Here is a 15,624-nt window from a genome sequence, read left to right on the forward strand (position 1 = left end):
GACATGCTACTGCATCTTCATTTCCTTCTGGGATTTTTAGAGCTCCCTGCCTCTGAGGAGTAAGACTCAATTTGTTGACCCAAATAGTCCAGGCCCACAGGTGGTAGAGTGCTGGAAATGTAGAAGAGCTTACTGTGATAAGTTCTAGGCACAGGTGGTGCTTTTAGTTTGATGGGAATGATTAATCTGAGGTACTTCAGCCCCTTAGGAGCCAATTTGAAGTGCTGTTCTTGAAGGCCTGTCCTAAACATCCACTTAGTAGTGAGTACAAAATGGATTCCTTCAGTTTTCCTTCAATTTTTTTTTTTTTGTTAGAGAAAGATTCACAGTTGGTTTGTATTTTATAGCTTTATTAATTAATTGCATTGAAAAGTATATGCCATCTCTTTCATATTCCATCCAAAGCAGTTAAGCAATAGAAGCAATAACCATGGGAATATAGAAGACAGAAAACTGATGGACTAAGTCCTTGAAGAGGAGGCAAAACAAAGAAGATAATACCTTTCTTATACAGGATGTTTAATGATGAGACAATCAACCCCCAGTTTTGACTGGTTCTGTGGTGAGAACTTGCCCTAATGATGAACTTTGCTCATTATAATAATAAAAAACACATCCCTAGCTCAGGCACCCTCTACTCACAAAAAGACCACTACTCATCGAGCATGTGCCATGATTTCTTGGGACACTATGCCTTTAAAGCGCAACAGAGAAAGGATAAGCCAATAGAAACTTAGGCAAGTAGTGACTTAAGTAAGATGTGCTAATAGCCTAATGTTGTAACTTTTTAAGTAGGCCTTTGTGTGCCTCAGTGTGCTGGTTTTGTGGATCTACAACCCAGTACCCCTTTCTGGTCAGAGCTGTAAATAAATCAAATACATTGACTCTGTGAGGATTGGCTTCTTGCACACCAGGTGAAAGAACCTGGTTCAGGACAACAATGAAGAGGAAGAGATGTCTCCCAACTTGCTCAGATGCATTTGTAGTTCTCTGAATTAGAGATTCAGCAAGTGTGAGACTTGCACAATGGTTTCCCACCTATTAAGCCTGCAGCCAAGACTTCACCTCATATCTAGAACACAACAATGTGACCTTGCCTGTTCTAAGTGTGTTTAACAGATGCTGGTGGCTGTGGATGTAACTTCAGGTTGTGGAGATGGAAGAATGAGGATGTGTTTCTAGTTAGGACTCTGTACAGAGGGGAAGGGTAAACTACATCTACACCCCTTGGATGTCTGCTGTCACATGTACTGCTGGTTATATTCCAGTATGTCAAAAGTTTTGTGACATTTAGCCCCACTTGGTACAGTGACAGCAGTTGACACATGGATGTATCTGGCCTAACTCACTCTTTTCCCTTCCTGTTTGAATGCTTGTTTAGGCTGTAATTCAGTGGAACTTTAAAGAGGGCTTAAAAAGCTGTAGGGTTTATAACCTGCCTTTATGTTGTACAACAAAGAGTAGCATAGATGTGGTGGGGTTTAATCTGCATAGAAGAGTTGTTTGTGTTAGAGTACTTATACTGAGCAAACCTTTTGCACAATAGAGATGACAGGACATTTTGCAAATACATTTTCCTACATACAGAATCTCCTCAAGACTATTTCCAAGGGAAGGAAGCTTAATCTGAATCTTAATCTGAAGATGAGGCTTCAGATTAAGATTTTGTGAAAACAAAATGTATTATTTTGCTCAATTTAATGGCATAACTGAATTGTGTTAGAATGTTTTGTTTGGATTGGAAACTTGTAGCTTCCCATGTGCTGGTGTAACATGGTGGTGCTTTGCTTGTAGTATTCTTAGTCTGTTTTTATTGCTGGGTAAAGTGCTAAAAGTACTAGCTATGAAGTAAGGTGTGCTGGTATGAGATTATTTGAGCAGGGACAGCCTCAAAATTATTTAAAATCCTGATCTGTCTTAGCAGCAAAGTGACAAGTGCTTATACTTGCTTACAGCTAGCCTCTTGACCAGCAAAATGCACTTGATAGCAGCTGAAACAGTAATTTTTCTCACGTAGTCACTTATCACATCTTGGCAGATAGCTAGATAGGGTGTGAGCTTGTGGAGGGAACCAGTGTGTTCTTTCCTCTGTCTGCTGCTCACATACTCATGGTGTGTTCGCTTAGAGGCTTGTGAGCAAAACAAAACTACTTTTGATCCTAAATGGCTTGTGATATTTGTTTATCTGTCAGAGCTGGGGCCTGCTGAGAATTAAGCTTCTTACTATACATCATCAGTGTATCTGATGGCATCAGAAAAGAAAGGAAGTAGTATATGTAATTGAAGCTGCTGTTTCAATAGCATCAATGAGATTTGTCTGAACTGCTCCATAGCAGTGTGTGGCCCAAACTTGTGTGTTATGGAGAATACTATTAGTAGGTAGTTCCTCTTAAAGAAAATTTTAGACATCAAGAAGCAGCACCACAGAGCCAAAGCATCCATTTTCATTACTGCATTTTATGTCCCTTCTCTTTCTGCAGGTATTCGATCGGTGAGCTTTTATGAGCACATCATCACAGTGGGAACGGGGCAAGGTTCCCTATTATTTTACGATATCCGAGCCCAGAGGTTCTTGAATGAAAAGCCCTCACATGCCAGCTATGGACAGAAGCAAAAATTAGGAGGAAGTGAAATTTTAAAGTTGACTACTGGGAAAGGTTGGCTGGTGAGTATCTTGTAGTTGTAGGAAACCCTTTACACAGGAGTTTACACTGGTTCTTTTTGTAGTAATGGAAGCTATTATATGAAATTTGTCCCAGTCAAACAGTGATCATGTAAATAATAACGCTAATCTTGAAAAGCAAGAAGTGCTGCAGTATTGCTCTCTATAAAAGCTTTATGAAAGGGTATTGAATGATTGGTTGCTCAAGTGTAAGGCATACTGAGTACTTTTCTTATGCACTGATTCATAAATGAACTAGATTTTATATCTTCATATTTTCTAATGCAATCTAACTTCTAGTTTTCACAACCCCAAACACAAAATTCATTGTCTTCCTTTAAAAATGTGCTACTCTAATGTGGTACTCAAAGCAAGAGAGATTTAATTGTGTGCAGTATTAGAAACTGTCCTCCTGAGGTAATGCCATGGCAGGCACTTGAGTTCAGTTTCCTGTATGTTATCATAAAGCAGTTAATGGCTTTGTCTAACTTTTCTCTATTATCCTTTTCATCACTGTGATGTAACTTTAAAAACTGATGAAAATATCTTCCCTACCCTTCATCTCCCCTCTCCAATGTTTGGCCCCAATGTCCCCAGAAAAATCTTCAGGACAACATTGTTATTGATCTGTCTGAAGCTTCAGGAGTATTAACAGAGAAGATCCCTTTTTAGGCTCTGAAAACAACCTTCTGCTTTTGTGAAACAAGGTTTTTGGGTTTGTTTGGCAGCAGTAATAATCTAAACTTTCCTTTAACAGAATCATGATGAAACCTGGAGAAATTATTTTTCTGACATACATTTCTTCCCAAATGCTGTTTATACCCACTGCTACGACTCATCTGGAACGAAACTCTTTGTGGCAGGAGGCCCCCTTCCATCAGGACTTCATGGGAATTATGCTGGTCTCTGGAGCTAATGATAACTCTTCATAAATGCTGATCTTGACACAGATTTCTACTTTTCTTTGCCATTTTAAAAACAAAATTGTGTGATGCCATTGACTTCTGGTTTAAATGCAAGTTATTTTTAGGCAATTTTCTGTTGGTCTCCAACACTCTTGTACATGTTTTTGAACCATTATTTTTACTTTAACCTGCTTAGTCTTTTATATAAAGGGGTTTTTAAATCCTTTTTTATTGTATTTACTCCAAATGACTCTTCTCCCACATTTAGGCTGTCTTAGCCACGTGCCTCCTCCTCTTTGCTGTGACATAGGATTCCTTCTTATAGCATAATTGCTGCTGGACTTTCTGTGAAAGTCTAGGGGCTGTGTGTCTTCAGATATTTTGTCAGTTCCATTACCTGAAGTGAGGACTGCTTGTAATTTAAAAATATTAAAAATATTTGTAAGAGATAAAGTAGTAGCTTATCTATAGAGCCTGGCCCTAGTCTGGGTTAATCTTATTTTTTAAAAGTACAAGTCTAATGACACAGTTTATACATAGAGGAGTATGGTCATTTTAATATGTACTCATTGGAGCCCAGGGATAGATTCCTCTGGGGTATTGCCCATCAAGCCCAAAGTGCAGGAGTTTTAAAAAATGCATCTGTATTTGAATTGCAGTTTTCAGCAGTGCCAAAAGAAAATTTATCCATTGTTCCTTTTCTGCTTCTCCCAGTAATCAGCTTGCACAACTGGAGTTTGTATAGGCTGTTCTGCGGTGTGGCTATTGCATGATGACATTACATTGAGGGCCTGCAGAGGTGCTGAGAGGAAATGAGGGCTAGGGACGTGAGTATTCTTGTCCTTCAAAATGAACTAAATCGATCAATTTTTCAGATGAGTCAAGATTCCTTAGTATGCTGCTGTGGTAGCTCATGGGTTCTTCATAAACTGCCTAAAACCCAGGACCTCTTTTTGTCCCAGGTTGTGGAAGCTTTTCCCATTTTAGCTGTTCTGTTTGGCCATCTCCTCTAATATGCCAATGGAATAAATAAACTGGTTTTTTTTTCTCTGAGGGTAAAGAGTGCATCTTGGACTTGTCTAATGCTAGCTGGAATCTTTCCATGTAGCAAGATAACTTGCTGTTAGCTCACATTGAGCTAGCAGCATCTGTTGTCATCTTGCTTGCTGTAGGAGAGGCTCAGGTTTCCTTGAATCCCCTGCTGCCTTCTGCGATCAAACTCCCACAAACTTCATGTGGGACTGGGTGGGGAGAATAGGTCCAATGCCCTTCAGGTCCAACCATGAAGCATGTGCATTCCAGGGTGATGGTCTTACCTAATACTCACTAAAATGCAGGACTCAAGGGTACTCCTCCTAGCCTTTTGGCAGGCACCAAGCTTGGCTTGTCACTGATACCTCTGTCCTCTGCTGGGATGAATGCCTTTCCCATGCCCTTGTCACCAGTGGAGCAGAGTGTGCCTGTATCTCACTGCTGTGGTACCAAATAGGTAGTTGGCTGAAGCTGAGAAGAATGACAAAGCTGAGACATGCTCTGTTCTTCTGTGTCTGCTGGAGATCACAGCCACCACTGTAGAGTAGCTCTAATCCCCAATGTGCAGTTCCTGCCATATTGCCTAGAACTAGTCCGCATGTGTCTTTGTGGTCCCTCTCATCTTTGTACTCTATATTTTCATCAGTAATGCCAAGCAGTGAGACTTGGGCTTAATTTCTGGTTGGTAGAGGACACTTGGATGAAAATCCTGCAAGGAATGCAGTTCCCTCCCATCCTGATGAAAAATCCTGTTGTCTCCCAGACATTCACCTGTCTCAGAAGTATAATTTACTCACACTGAGCACTGACATGGGTACTTCACAAACAGATCTTTTTTATGGTGTTTCATAATTCTACTTCCCTTGTGGGTTGGTTGCTTAAACTGAATCAGTTCATGGTGAAACTATAAACTATGGAGTAGCAAAAGAGCTACTATTTTATTTAGAGCTGTTGGCTATTTTTTAAAGATGTAATGGTGCCTGTGTTGTTCTGTGATGGCAATTTACCTCAGGTTATTTTAGGGGTTTTGAAAAGTGGAAGTATACAGAGAAAAACAAATCTTGGTGAAGTATGGCAGTATGTGTATTTCTGGGATTATTCCTCCGGCTACCATGTCAGATCATGCTGTCACAGGGAACAATTTCTGGTTAGTTGTTTTGTTTGGCTTGGTTTGAGGTGCCTTTTCCCCCCCCTCTTTTCAAAAGAAACTAGACACTTGACTCTGAGTGTTCTCTAATTCTGCTGAAACAACTAGTTAGGTGCTTAGTGTCAGCAGTGCCAAAGGAAAATTACTGATCTGGAAACCCTAGCCCTGATGTTGATCTATAAATCTGACGCATATTCCAGGTCTGGGTGAAGGGGCAAAAAGGGTATTTTTATGGACTAAGCTCTAGCCTCTAAACATGGAGGCTGATCTTTCTGCAGAGTCAGCAGAGTCTCTAGGTTATTGAAGAGGTCACCGTGGCACCCCTGGAACGTGTCCCTCTCTGCCAACTGATTACAAATACCTCAGTGTGTGGTCCTAAAGCTTGGTAGTGTGAGTGCCCTTTTCCTCACTTTTTTTCTGCATAAGAAGCTTTGGACAATTCTCAGAAGAATCTGGACAATGATGTAAAATTTCTCAAGTTTCATATGCTTCTGTGTATTCTGCTTTCGTGCTGCTTTCTTGCAAAGATAACTTCTCATGGGGAGGGAGCCATCCTTGTTGCTGTATGAAAATCCCCCCAAAAAAACTGGGAACAAACTAGATAAAGTGCTGCAAGAACACAAATTGGGCCAGAGAGAACTTAATTTCTAGCCTGTTTTGTAGCAGCCACAGGGCCTGCAAGGCCTCCCTGGTTGTCAGTTGCCTAAGATAAGAAATGCCTAGTCATGATGACTGAACCAAAGAAGCCTCTCTTCCACCTTCAGACCCTTGTTATCTCTCTGTAAGACCATAGGTCATATTTGCCTTGACCCTTACTATTGGATTGTTTCCCAAAACCCCTATACCCTATATAAACCCCTATTTCTGCGCTGGTCAGCAGAAGAGCTGTCACTGTCACCCTTCGCAGAAGCTGCCAATAAAGACACATCTGTGGAACCTCATACAGCCTTCTCCTCTCTCTCCCCATGTCTGCTGAGGCACTTAGCAAGCAAAGAGCTGAAATCACTAAAGAGCTGAATTCACCAAAGAGCTGATCTCACTTAAGAGATGAGCTGCTTGCTAAGATTGCCTGCGGCTGGGGGCCTGCCTGAGGGACCTGGACAGGTTGTGCTTAGGACTTTGCTATCCGAACACCTACAGCAGCCAGGGTTGGATAGACCCTGAGAACCACCTGCCATAATACTGTTTCAGTGGTTTTAAATGCTTGTAGAAATACAGAATTATAGAAGTTACGTTTCAGAGTATTTTGTGGTTGGTCATATGTCCCTTTTGGTCTAGTCAAGGTTAGAAAAAGAGGCAGAGAAAGGTGATGATATGCCAGCTGTCCAAATAGAAGTCATAGGAGAAATGGGATGAAAAGACAGGTTTTCTTATTTGAATTGATTTTTTTGCCCTACTGGTTTAGAAATCAGTTGAAATCCAGGATCATGGTGTGAGAAGCAGTGGTTTGCCATTGAAGTGCAGGAATGACTGTACAGCAGGGTATCTCTCATCTCTTCATGGAGGCAAGTTGAATGCACCCTGGTGTTCAAATAGCAGATGACATGAAATGCAGTCTGGTGACTGAGTTGTGCTCACTGTGTCTTGCTGTGCTTTGCTGAGACCCATTAGCATTTACATTTTTGGGCTGTCTTTTTGAATGTTTCTTAACAAGTTGCCTCCTCCACCCCAAATCATCCCAGCTTTTTACTGTAGCAATATTGTGATGTGTTACTCTTCGAGCCAGGTCTTATGAGCTCTCAGCGAAACCCATCACACCCGAGATAGCTCAGCTACCCAGAAGGGTATAAAATTAGCAGAATGGCTTCTGAGGAAGTGTTGGAAACAGGAAAAGGTTTAATAAAAGGCAAAATAACAAAGCTCTTATGGAGAAAAACGGAGCCAGGGGCAAGAGGTCCTTTCTCCTGCTAAAACACCCCACAAAAGCAATTATTTCCTTTGTTCTCTTCCTTTTCTAGTGAATTACCTAGGCGGGACCTCTTGGCCTCTGTCCAGTCCAACAGCCCCAGGTCTGAGGCAAAGTCCCAAAGGTCCTATGAGGTGTCTTTGTACTTAATTTGGGAGAGAAACTTCTGGGCTTTTTGCCTTTTTAAGCAGACAAAGAATAATTTGGTCACTCTGTCAACAGGGGGCACATTCCTACAATATTGTACTTGCAGAGGTGACCTCTGTTAAGCAGAAATGGGCTTGCTGGCATTTTGTCAAGCCATGCTTGAGACCTTTAATTCGTTGGGTTTTTTTTTAACTGGGCAGACCTTTGAGGCTTGCTCAGACCGGAGAACTGGGTAATTGCCCTAGTACATGTTTCACTAATGGGAGGATTACAGAGTAACAGTCTATTTCTGGGGGGGAACAGACTCTAGTTTATCTCACATTAGGCACTTGAAGCAGAGAAAAGATCTTCTGTGCTGCCAATGAGTGTAGAAACTAGTTAATTTTATTGCTCAGCTCTTTTCAGTGAACTACCATGTTAATTTGGGTATCTTTGGGTATTGCATTTTCAGTATTCATAATCACAGGTAATCAAACCCAGTGACTTAACTATGGGTTCAGTAGTAAAATTATCCCTGGTTGACTTGACTATACAAGGGAGAAAGATGGAGAAATTACCAGGAATGAGGTGACGAATAAAATCATAGATTCTACTGGGTAGCAATGTCTCAGTAACAATTGGGTGTTATGTGATAGACCTTCCTAAGGAAGCAGAAGCTACTTTGCAGTACTGGCTTGAGCAGAGAAATGAGGGTGGTGTTGACCCTCTTCACCTTATTTCTGATAATTCCTCCATTTTTTTCCCTTGTACAGTCAAGTCTGATAGGGAGAATTGGTAGTGCTCTCCTTGGGTGCTTTCTGGGATTGCGATAATGAAGTGAGTCCATTTGTTTGGTTCCTCTCATCTGTGCTGCTTGTGTTAGTCCAAGGTGAATAAATTACCACAGAACAGTTAATAGGTGTTGCATCCTAGTCTCAGTTGTTCATTTTCTACATAGATCCATTTTTAAGATCATAGCAAGAGTACCTAGTGATCTTACTTGACTTAGTCTGTCCACAAAGGTTACATTCACATTGTGGGCAACTTGTGACTTCTTTAATGAGGGGAACTCCTGAACTGCATTATGGGGCTATATTTGCTGCCTCTATTTTAAGTCTTTGGCTGCTTTTTCTATCTTAATCCTTAAGATATTTATGTTCAGTTACTCTTCTCCAGAATTTCATCCTCTTACTGCACCTGAGCACTTGCTTTGTATATACCTTGCAGCTGCAAAATTAACAGATTAAAGTTATGATCCAGCTATGTCAAGTGGTGGTTTGGTGTCTTAATTTCTGCCCCTCAGATGAGAGGCACTTACGGACCTTGTGAATTAATATCCCTCACCTGGTGCAGATGTGAAATAAAGCAGGCTTTGATAGAGAGCATCTGTTTTCTTTGCTTGCAAGAAACCAAGAACAGATGAACTGTCACTGCATCTTGGCAAAGCAGCAGCATCTTTCAGCAGCCAGGTGGGAGCTCTGAGATCTATTTCTGGTGGTCTGATAACTTTATTTTCCATAAATCTACATTTTCAAGGTGTATGAGAAGTTCTTAGCTTCTATTGCAATTGCTGCTGTGACTAAATTACTGAACTGAGGTACAGCTTGTTCCTAAGAACACCATTGCAGAGCTATGTGTGCTGCAGGTCAAGCTGATCCTCTGGCCAGCCCTATTGGAATAAGAATCCCAATATACCAGTTAGATGGTGCCTGGGTCAGTGTGGTGCTCGCTGCTGAGCCAAAGGCGGCTTCTGTGGTGCTTTACCCCAGAGATACCTCGGCTGCTGGAGATTGCAGCAGGGCACTGAGCAAGTCCAGGCTTGTCAGGGACTCCGTTTACCTCAGGAGAGAGAGCTTCTGGCGATGGTGAAGAGAAAAAAGGAGAGGATTCTGCTGGAGGGTTGTCCAGATGTTTATTCCATGGTTACAGAGGTCTGAACCGGGGCAACTGCTCCAACCAGAATAAGGCCGCATGGTCTGATTAACCTTTTAAGCTCCGGGACAGGGGAAGGGGAGGGGACAGGTGAGCTACCAACCAGGTGAAAGGGGCAGGGTCTCAAGGGACTAGGGACACTTATCCAATGTCCCCCAGGCCTGAGGGACCAACCACACGACGCCTTGCTGGAATGTTAAACCTGATTGACAGGGCACACTCAGCAAGGGGCGAGGGGGAAGGGAATATTGGCACACCTGAAGAAGGGACCCGGAAGCTAAAAACACACCACAACATCTCCCCCTAGTTTTGTTTAAAAAGAAGAGGACTGTGTTTATGGTGCAGAATGATTGCCAAACCATGGTTGGTAAATCGGTTCTTCTTCTACAGGAGGGTCAGTGTTTTCCACTGAGGCTTCCAGGTCATCCACTGGAGCACTGAGGGCTTTCAAATGGTAGACCTCAGGAGGGGCGGATGAGCTTGAAATTAACTTGAGAACCATGCGTTTGATCAGTCCAAAACCAATGCTAACAACTACAATAACTATAACTAAAATAAACAGCACTAAAAACACAGTTTTCAGAACAGATCCCAACCAGCCCGCGAGTCCCCAGCTTTTGAACAGTCCATTCAGCCCGTTGTCAGTTTCTCTGTTGATGTCCGAGAACCTTTGTCAAGGTAGTCCATATGTGGTTTGGGCTGCGGTACTATGTAGGAGATCGCAGGTGGGATGATCACGAGTAGGACGAGAAGCAGGCTCGGTCTCATGGCGTCTCGAGGCTACACACGAACAGTGGGATCTAAACTGGTACAAAAACTTGAGACAAACATATATTACAAACTATTCCAGATAGGAGGCTTAAATGGAATTTCCTCCAGAGAACGCGTGCGACGTTTCCTTCTCCAGGCAGCATGAGCAACCTGGGGCGCCGCTTCTGCAGATTTCTCTGAGACTTTGGGAACATAGGGCTTTACCCATTTGGAAGGAACCCACCTTAAACCAGAGGGGGTGGACACACAGGCATATCCACGTCCCCAAGTAACCAATTTGTAAGGTCCCACCATTTTCCAAGTCTCAGGGTCCTTTACTAAAACCGGAGGTTTTTCTTTCATCAACCTGTGACTGCTCCCCCCAAAGTGGCGTAGGATGGGTGGGTTCAGGCTGTCAAAAGAACAATTCAGAAAATTGATTGTGAATAGTGCCCTGGATAACCGGATGTGAGGAGGTTCTACCTTCAGAACCTGTTGTTGCTGGTCCAGTACCCTTTTAATATCACGGTGAGTTCTTTCTACAATGGCTTGACCTGTAGGGGAGTAGGGGATGCCAGTTTTATGCTCTACTCCCCATTGCTGCAGGAAGCTCCCGAATTCCTTGGATTTATGCGCAGGCCCTTTATCAGTTTTCCGCTCCTTGGGGATGCCCATGAAAGAAAAAGCCTGTAAGAGGTGCTTAATAGCATCAATAGATGATTCTCCTGTGTGGGCAGAAGCATAGACCGCTCCAGAAAAGGTATCTACACTAACATGAACATATTTCTGCCGTCCAAAAGCCTGTATGTGTGTTACATCTGTTTGCCACAGTTCACAACTGTTCAGTCCCCTTGGGTTTGCTCCCGTACTCACTGTAGGGAGTGCATGTTGTTGGCAATTTGGGCACGTGGCCACAATCGCTTTGGCCTGTTCTCGAGTGATGTTAAACTGACGAACCAGGCCAGGTGCATTTTGGTGGAAAAGCTGGTGGCTGATTTTTGCCTGTTCAAAAACATTTGGGAGAGTGGCCATCACTGCAGGTGCAGCAAGAGCATCTGCCCTTCTGTTGCCTTCAGCGATAAACCCTGGCAAGTCAGTGTGTGACCTGACATGCATCACATAAAAGGGTTGCTCTCGGTGAGTGACTAACTTTACCAGTTTTGAGAGCAATTCAAAAAGTGCGATGTTAGATACATCTTGCAGTATTGCTTGATCTGCTCTGGATACTACTCCTGCCACGTATGCAGAGTCTGTAATCAGATTAAATGGTTCTGAGAACCTTTCAAAAGCCCTAACAACCGCAGCCAATTCAGCAACCTGAGGTGAACCTTCCACCTCAGCAATGTCCGTCTCCCACTGCTGGGTTTGAGGATCCTTCCAAGTCATAACGGACTTGTGGGACCTCCCGGACGCATCTGTAAAGACAGTTAGAGCCCTTTTTAAAGGTCTCCTACTTAGAGCAGTTCTTAATTTTAAAGTAAATTGAACATCTTGTTCAAACAATTTGTGAGCGGGCCGCGCTACCGAAAATTGTCCTGAGTAGGAATCCAGAGCAAACTGCAACACTTCATTTTCTTGAAACAATTGTTCCAGTATTTTCATAGTATTTTGACCTGATTTTAACTCAACTGGAATGTGAATGCACTTAAAATCACATCCTGCTAACTCCCTGATCCGGGTCCTTGCTTTCCGGATCAGTTCCGCTACCAGCTCCTGAGGCTTTGTCAGTCTCTTGGACCTTTTGTGACTGAGGAAAACCCATTCTATGATCAAGAGAGAGTCCCTCTGGTCCCGGTCCTTTTTTGGTGTGTCCTTTGCCTTAGGTGTTTGTTTTTCCTCCCACTGGAAAATAATTCCATGGAGGTGTGGCAACTTACCTAGGATGATAAATTTGAATGGCAGGTCAGGGCGGCATCGGTGGGCCTGTCTTGTGGACATTGCAATCTGAACCTTTTCTAGAGCTTTCCGTGCCTCTGGGGTAATAGACCTAGGAGCACCTGGGTCCTCTCCCCCTTTTAATAAATTGAAAAGAGGGGCAAGGTCTTCATTAGTCAGACCAAGCCATGGTCTTACCCAATTCAAAGACCCACACAACTTGTGGACATCCGCAAGGGTCTTGATCCTTGGATTGATTTCTAGTTTTTGAGGAACAATGGTTCTATTTCCAATTTCTAAGCCCAAATACTTCCAAGGTGGCATCTTTTGAATTTTCTTTTCCTGGAGCTCGAACCCTGCAACAATCAATGCATCGATCGTTAGGTCAAGCGCATGTGTGAGTAAATCATCATTGGGGGCACACACAAGGATATCATCCATATAATGATGGATGATGGCCTTCTCTGCGGCTGCACGCACTGGGGAAAGCAGGGAAGAGACTTACCACTGGCAGATAGCTGGAGATACCTTTAATCCCTGAGGAAGAACAGTCCAATGGTACCTTTTCATAGGAGCTTCTAAATTGATAGAAGGGACTGAGAATGCAAAACGCAGTGCATCTTCAGGGTGCAATGGGATTTGGAAAAAACAATCTTTAATATCAATAACAGCTAATTTCCAATCTTGGGGAAGCATCGTTGGGGATGGCATACCAGGTTGGGGAGAACCCATATCTTCAATTACATTATTAATTTGTCGGAGGTCACAGAGGAGTCGCCACCTCTTTTTGTCAGCTTTTTGGATGACAAACACTGGAGAGTTCCATGGGGACATGGTCTCCACAATGTGGCCCTTTCTTAGTTGCTCTTCTACTAGTTCCTCAAGCACCTTTATTTTTTGTTTACTGAGTGGCCACTGTTTCACATCAACTGGTTTGTCTGTTTTCCACTTCAGTTTTTGGGTGGGGGGCTGTTGTTTAATGACTGCTGCACAAAAATGCTGAGGAGAGTCTGGAATATCAATTGTGACACCCCACTGGGCCATTAAATCTCTCCCTAACAAAGGTTCCCAATAATCTAACACAAATGGACGGATGTTTGCCAATTGTCCGTTTGGACCCTCGAATTGAATAATGCTTTTGGATTGCCTTGCCAGTTGCAGACCTCCTACACCTCGAAGGTGACCAGCAACATTTTGTAAAGGCCAATGTGCTGGCCAGTCTTGTACTGGAATCACTGTGCAGTCTGCACCTGTGTCTACAAGCATCTCAATGCGTTTAGACTCCCCACCCCCACTGACATTGCACCACAATTTGGGTTTCTCTTTCCCAATAACTTGGACCCGGGCGACTGTGGGCCCTTGTTTATCGATATTTTCAGGTAAAGATGGCACAGGGATAGCTTGAGCAACAATTTGTCCCTTGGGAAGAAACAGGGGTGGGTGGAAACAGTGCAGGCCGAGAACAAATTGCTTGGGATCTGATGTTGTCATACCCGGAGCATTTTTGATCTCTTGTGGTGTGTTTTTGGTGTCCCCAATGACGATGTACTTACAACGAATTTGGTTCCAAGTACCCTTCTGTTCAGGATTTACAGAGACAAAATGGTAGTCAGTGTCCTTCAGGTGGAGTGACTCTGTCAGCTGCAACCTGTAAGGCTCATTGACAGAAGATGCAGTTTATACAGGATCACTTAAATCATAACAAAGGTTATTTTGTTTCACCTTCAACAGTGGACTAGCAGACTTGGTCTTTGAAGCACCTGCTTCACTTACACAAATGTTAATATTATCGCGCGCTTGATTTGTTTTGCTACCCTTATTCCTTTGGCCTGCTCTTTTTATGTCTGCACGCCTGGCAGGCGGGCGCTCCCTTTTCAGTTTTTTTGTTGTTGACCCCTAGGGAGGGCTTGTAGTTCTCCTCCCCTGCCATTTCTAAATTCATCAAATTCCCTTTTCAGGGGGCACTGGTTACTCCAGTGTCCTAGGTTATTACAAAGCAGGCATGGTTTAGTGGGCTCAACCATCGCTGGTCTCCACTGCTGCCCAGGGTACTGCTGTGCTGAGGGAAAAGGCGCAGGGCTGGCAACAGCGACATGCTGAAGTGGTCTTGGCAGCAGCCTTGGTCTGGTGTCTTTAGCCACACTCATCAGAGGCACTTTCCTGTTACAGACTAGAAGCATATCTTTTAGTGTAGGGGAAGGTTCCATAGGAAGGCTCAGGATTGCCGCTCGACACTGTTCATTTGCATTTGTAAATGCCATTTCCTCTAAAATTGCTTCCCTAGCATTTTCCTTTTTAACCTGTATTTCAATGGCTCTAGTTAGCCTTTCTACAAATTTCAAAAAGGGCTCTGATGGTAGCTGTTTAATTTTACTATAGGGCTCCAAAGGCCCCTCAGGTTGTAGGGAAAAGAATGCTTTTTCAGCTGCTTCTTTTACCTTCTCGAGTGTTTCTGCAGGAATTGCAGCAGCTTGGACTGAGGGAGAAGACCACTGGCCCTCACCACAGAGGTGCTCAATGGTGATAGGGTTACCACTGTTGTCTTTTGCTCTGTTTGGATCAGCCTGTAAGCCTGGGAGAGCATCTTTTAGCAGTTGTTTCAATGCTGATTCCCATAATTTGAATTCTGTGGAGGTCATGAGGCAGGAAAAAAGCTGTTTTAAATCATGTGGGACTACCACAGTCCTACTCAATTCAGAATTTAAAAGGCCACGGAAATATGGACTGTGTGGACCATATTCCTTATGAGATTTACAGATCTCTTTAATCAATTGTCGTCCAAAAGAACTCCAATTGGCAGTAGGGGCTGCTCCTCCCTGAGCTGCAGGCTGAAACGTAACAGGAGCTAGTGACAACATGGGACTATGCATTGGGTCTGCCGTCCCCTGCTCTGTATCCCTGGAATCAGAAGCATTGGGATCACAGCTACAGGTTTGGGGACAGGCAGTGGGTGTGTCCCCACCGTGGGAACCCGGGGAGGGGGCGGGGACAGGGAGCCGGCAAGGGGCGGGGAAACTGTGGGAACAGGGGGCAGGGACAAGGGGCTGGCAGGGGGTGGGGCAACCGTGGGAACAAGGGGGGGGGCAATGGGCTGGCAGGGGGCGGGGACGCCTGGTGACATCACGTCAGCAGACGCCCCCTGGGAGGAGTAGAGTGGCGGAGCCGAGGGTACTACAGGAAAGGGGGGGAAGGGGGGAAGGTGTGACAAGGAACAGAAGGAGAGGGGGATGGGGCAGGAATTTTGGGATGTTTAAGAGGATTTTGGGAAGAAGAAGACCAGGTTTGGGAA

The 15,624-nt window shown here is 43.8% G+C and overlaps 1 protein-coding gene across 4 annotated transcripts in view; it reads left to right on the forward strand.

Annotated features, from left to right (window-relative positions):
• Positions 1-5,658, forward strand: part of LOC141726819 (DDB1- and CUL4-associated factor 12-like) — a 50,503-nt gene extending 44,845 nt beyond the window's left edge. For all 4 annotated transcript variants that reach the window (XM_074531886.1, XM_074531888.1, XM_074531885.1 and 1 more), the window contains exons 8-9: positions 2,481-2,665; positions 3,420-5,658. In XM_074531886.1, coding sequence (XP_074387987.1) covers positions 2,481-2,665; positions 3,420-3,578 — 344 coding nt within the window. In that variant the 3' untranslated portion in view covers positions 3,579-5,658. The remainder of the gene's footprint in view (positions 1-2,480; positions 2,666-3,419) is intronic.
• Positions 5,659-15,624: the final 9,966 nt, after the last annotated feature.

Source organism: Zonotrichia albicollis, chromosome W (genome assembly GCF_047830755.1).
Source record: "Zonotrichia albicollis isolate bZonAlb1 chromosome W, bZonAlb1.hap1, whole genome shotgun sequence".
NCBI lineage: Eukaryota > Metazoa > Chordata > Aves > Passeriformes > Passerellidae > Zonotrichia > Zonotrichia albicollis.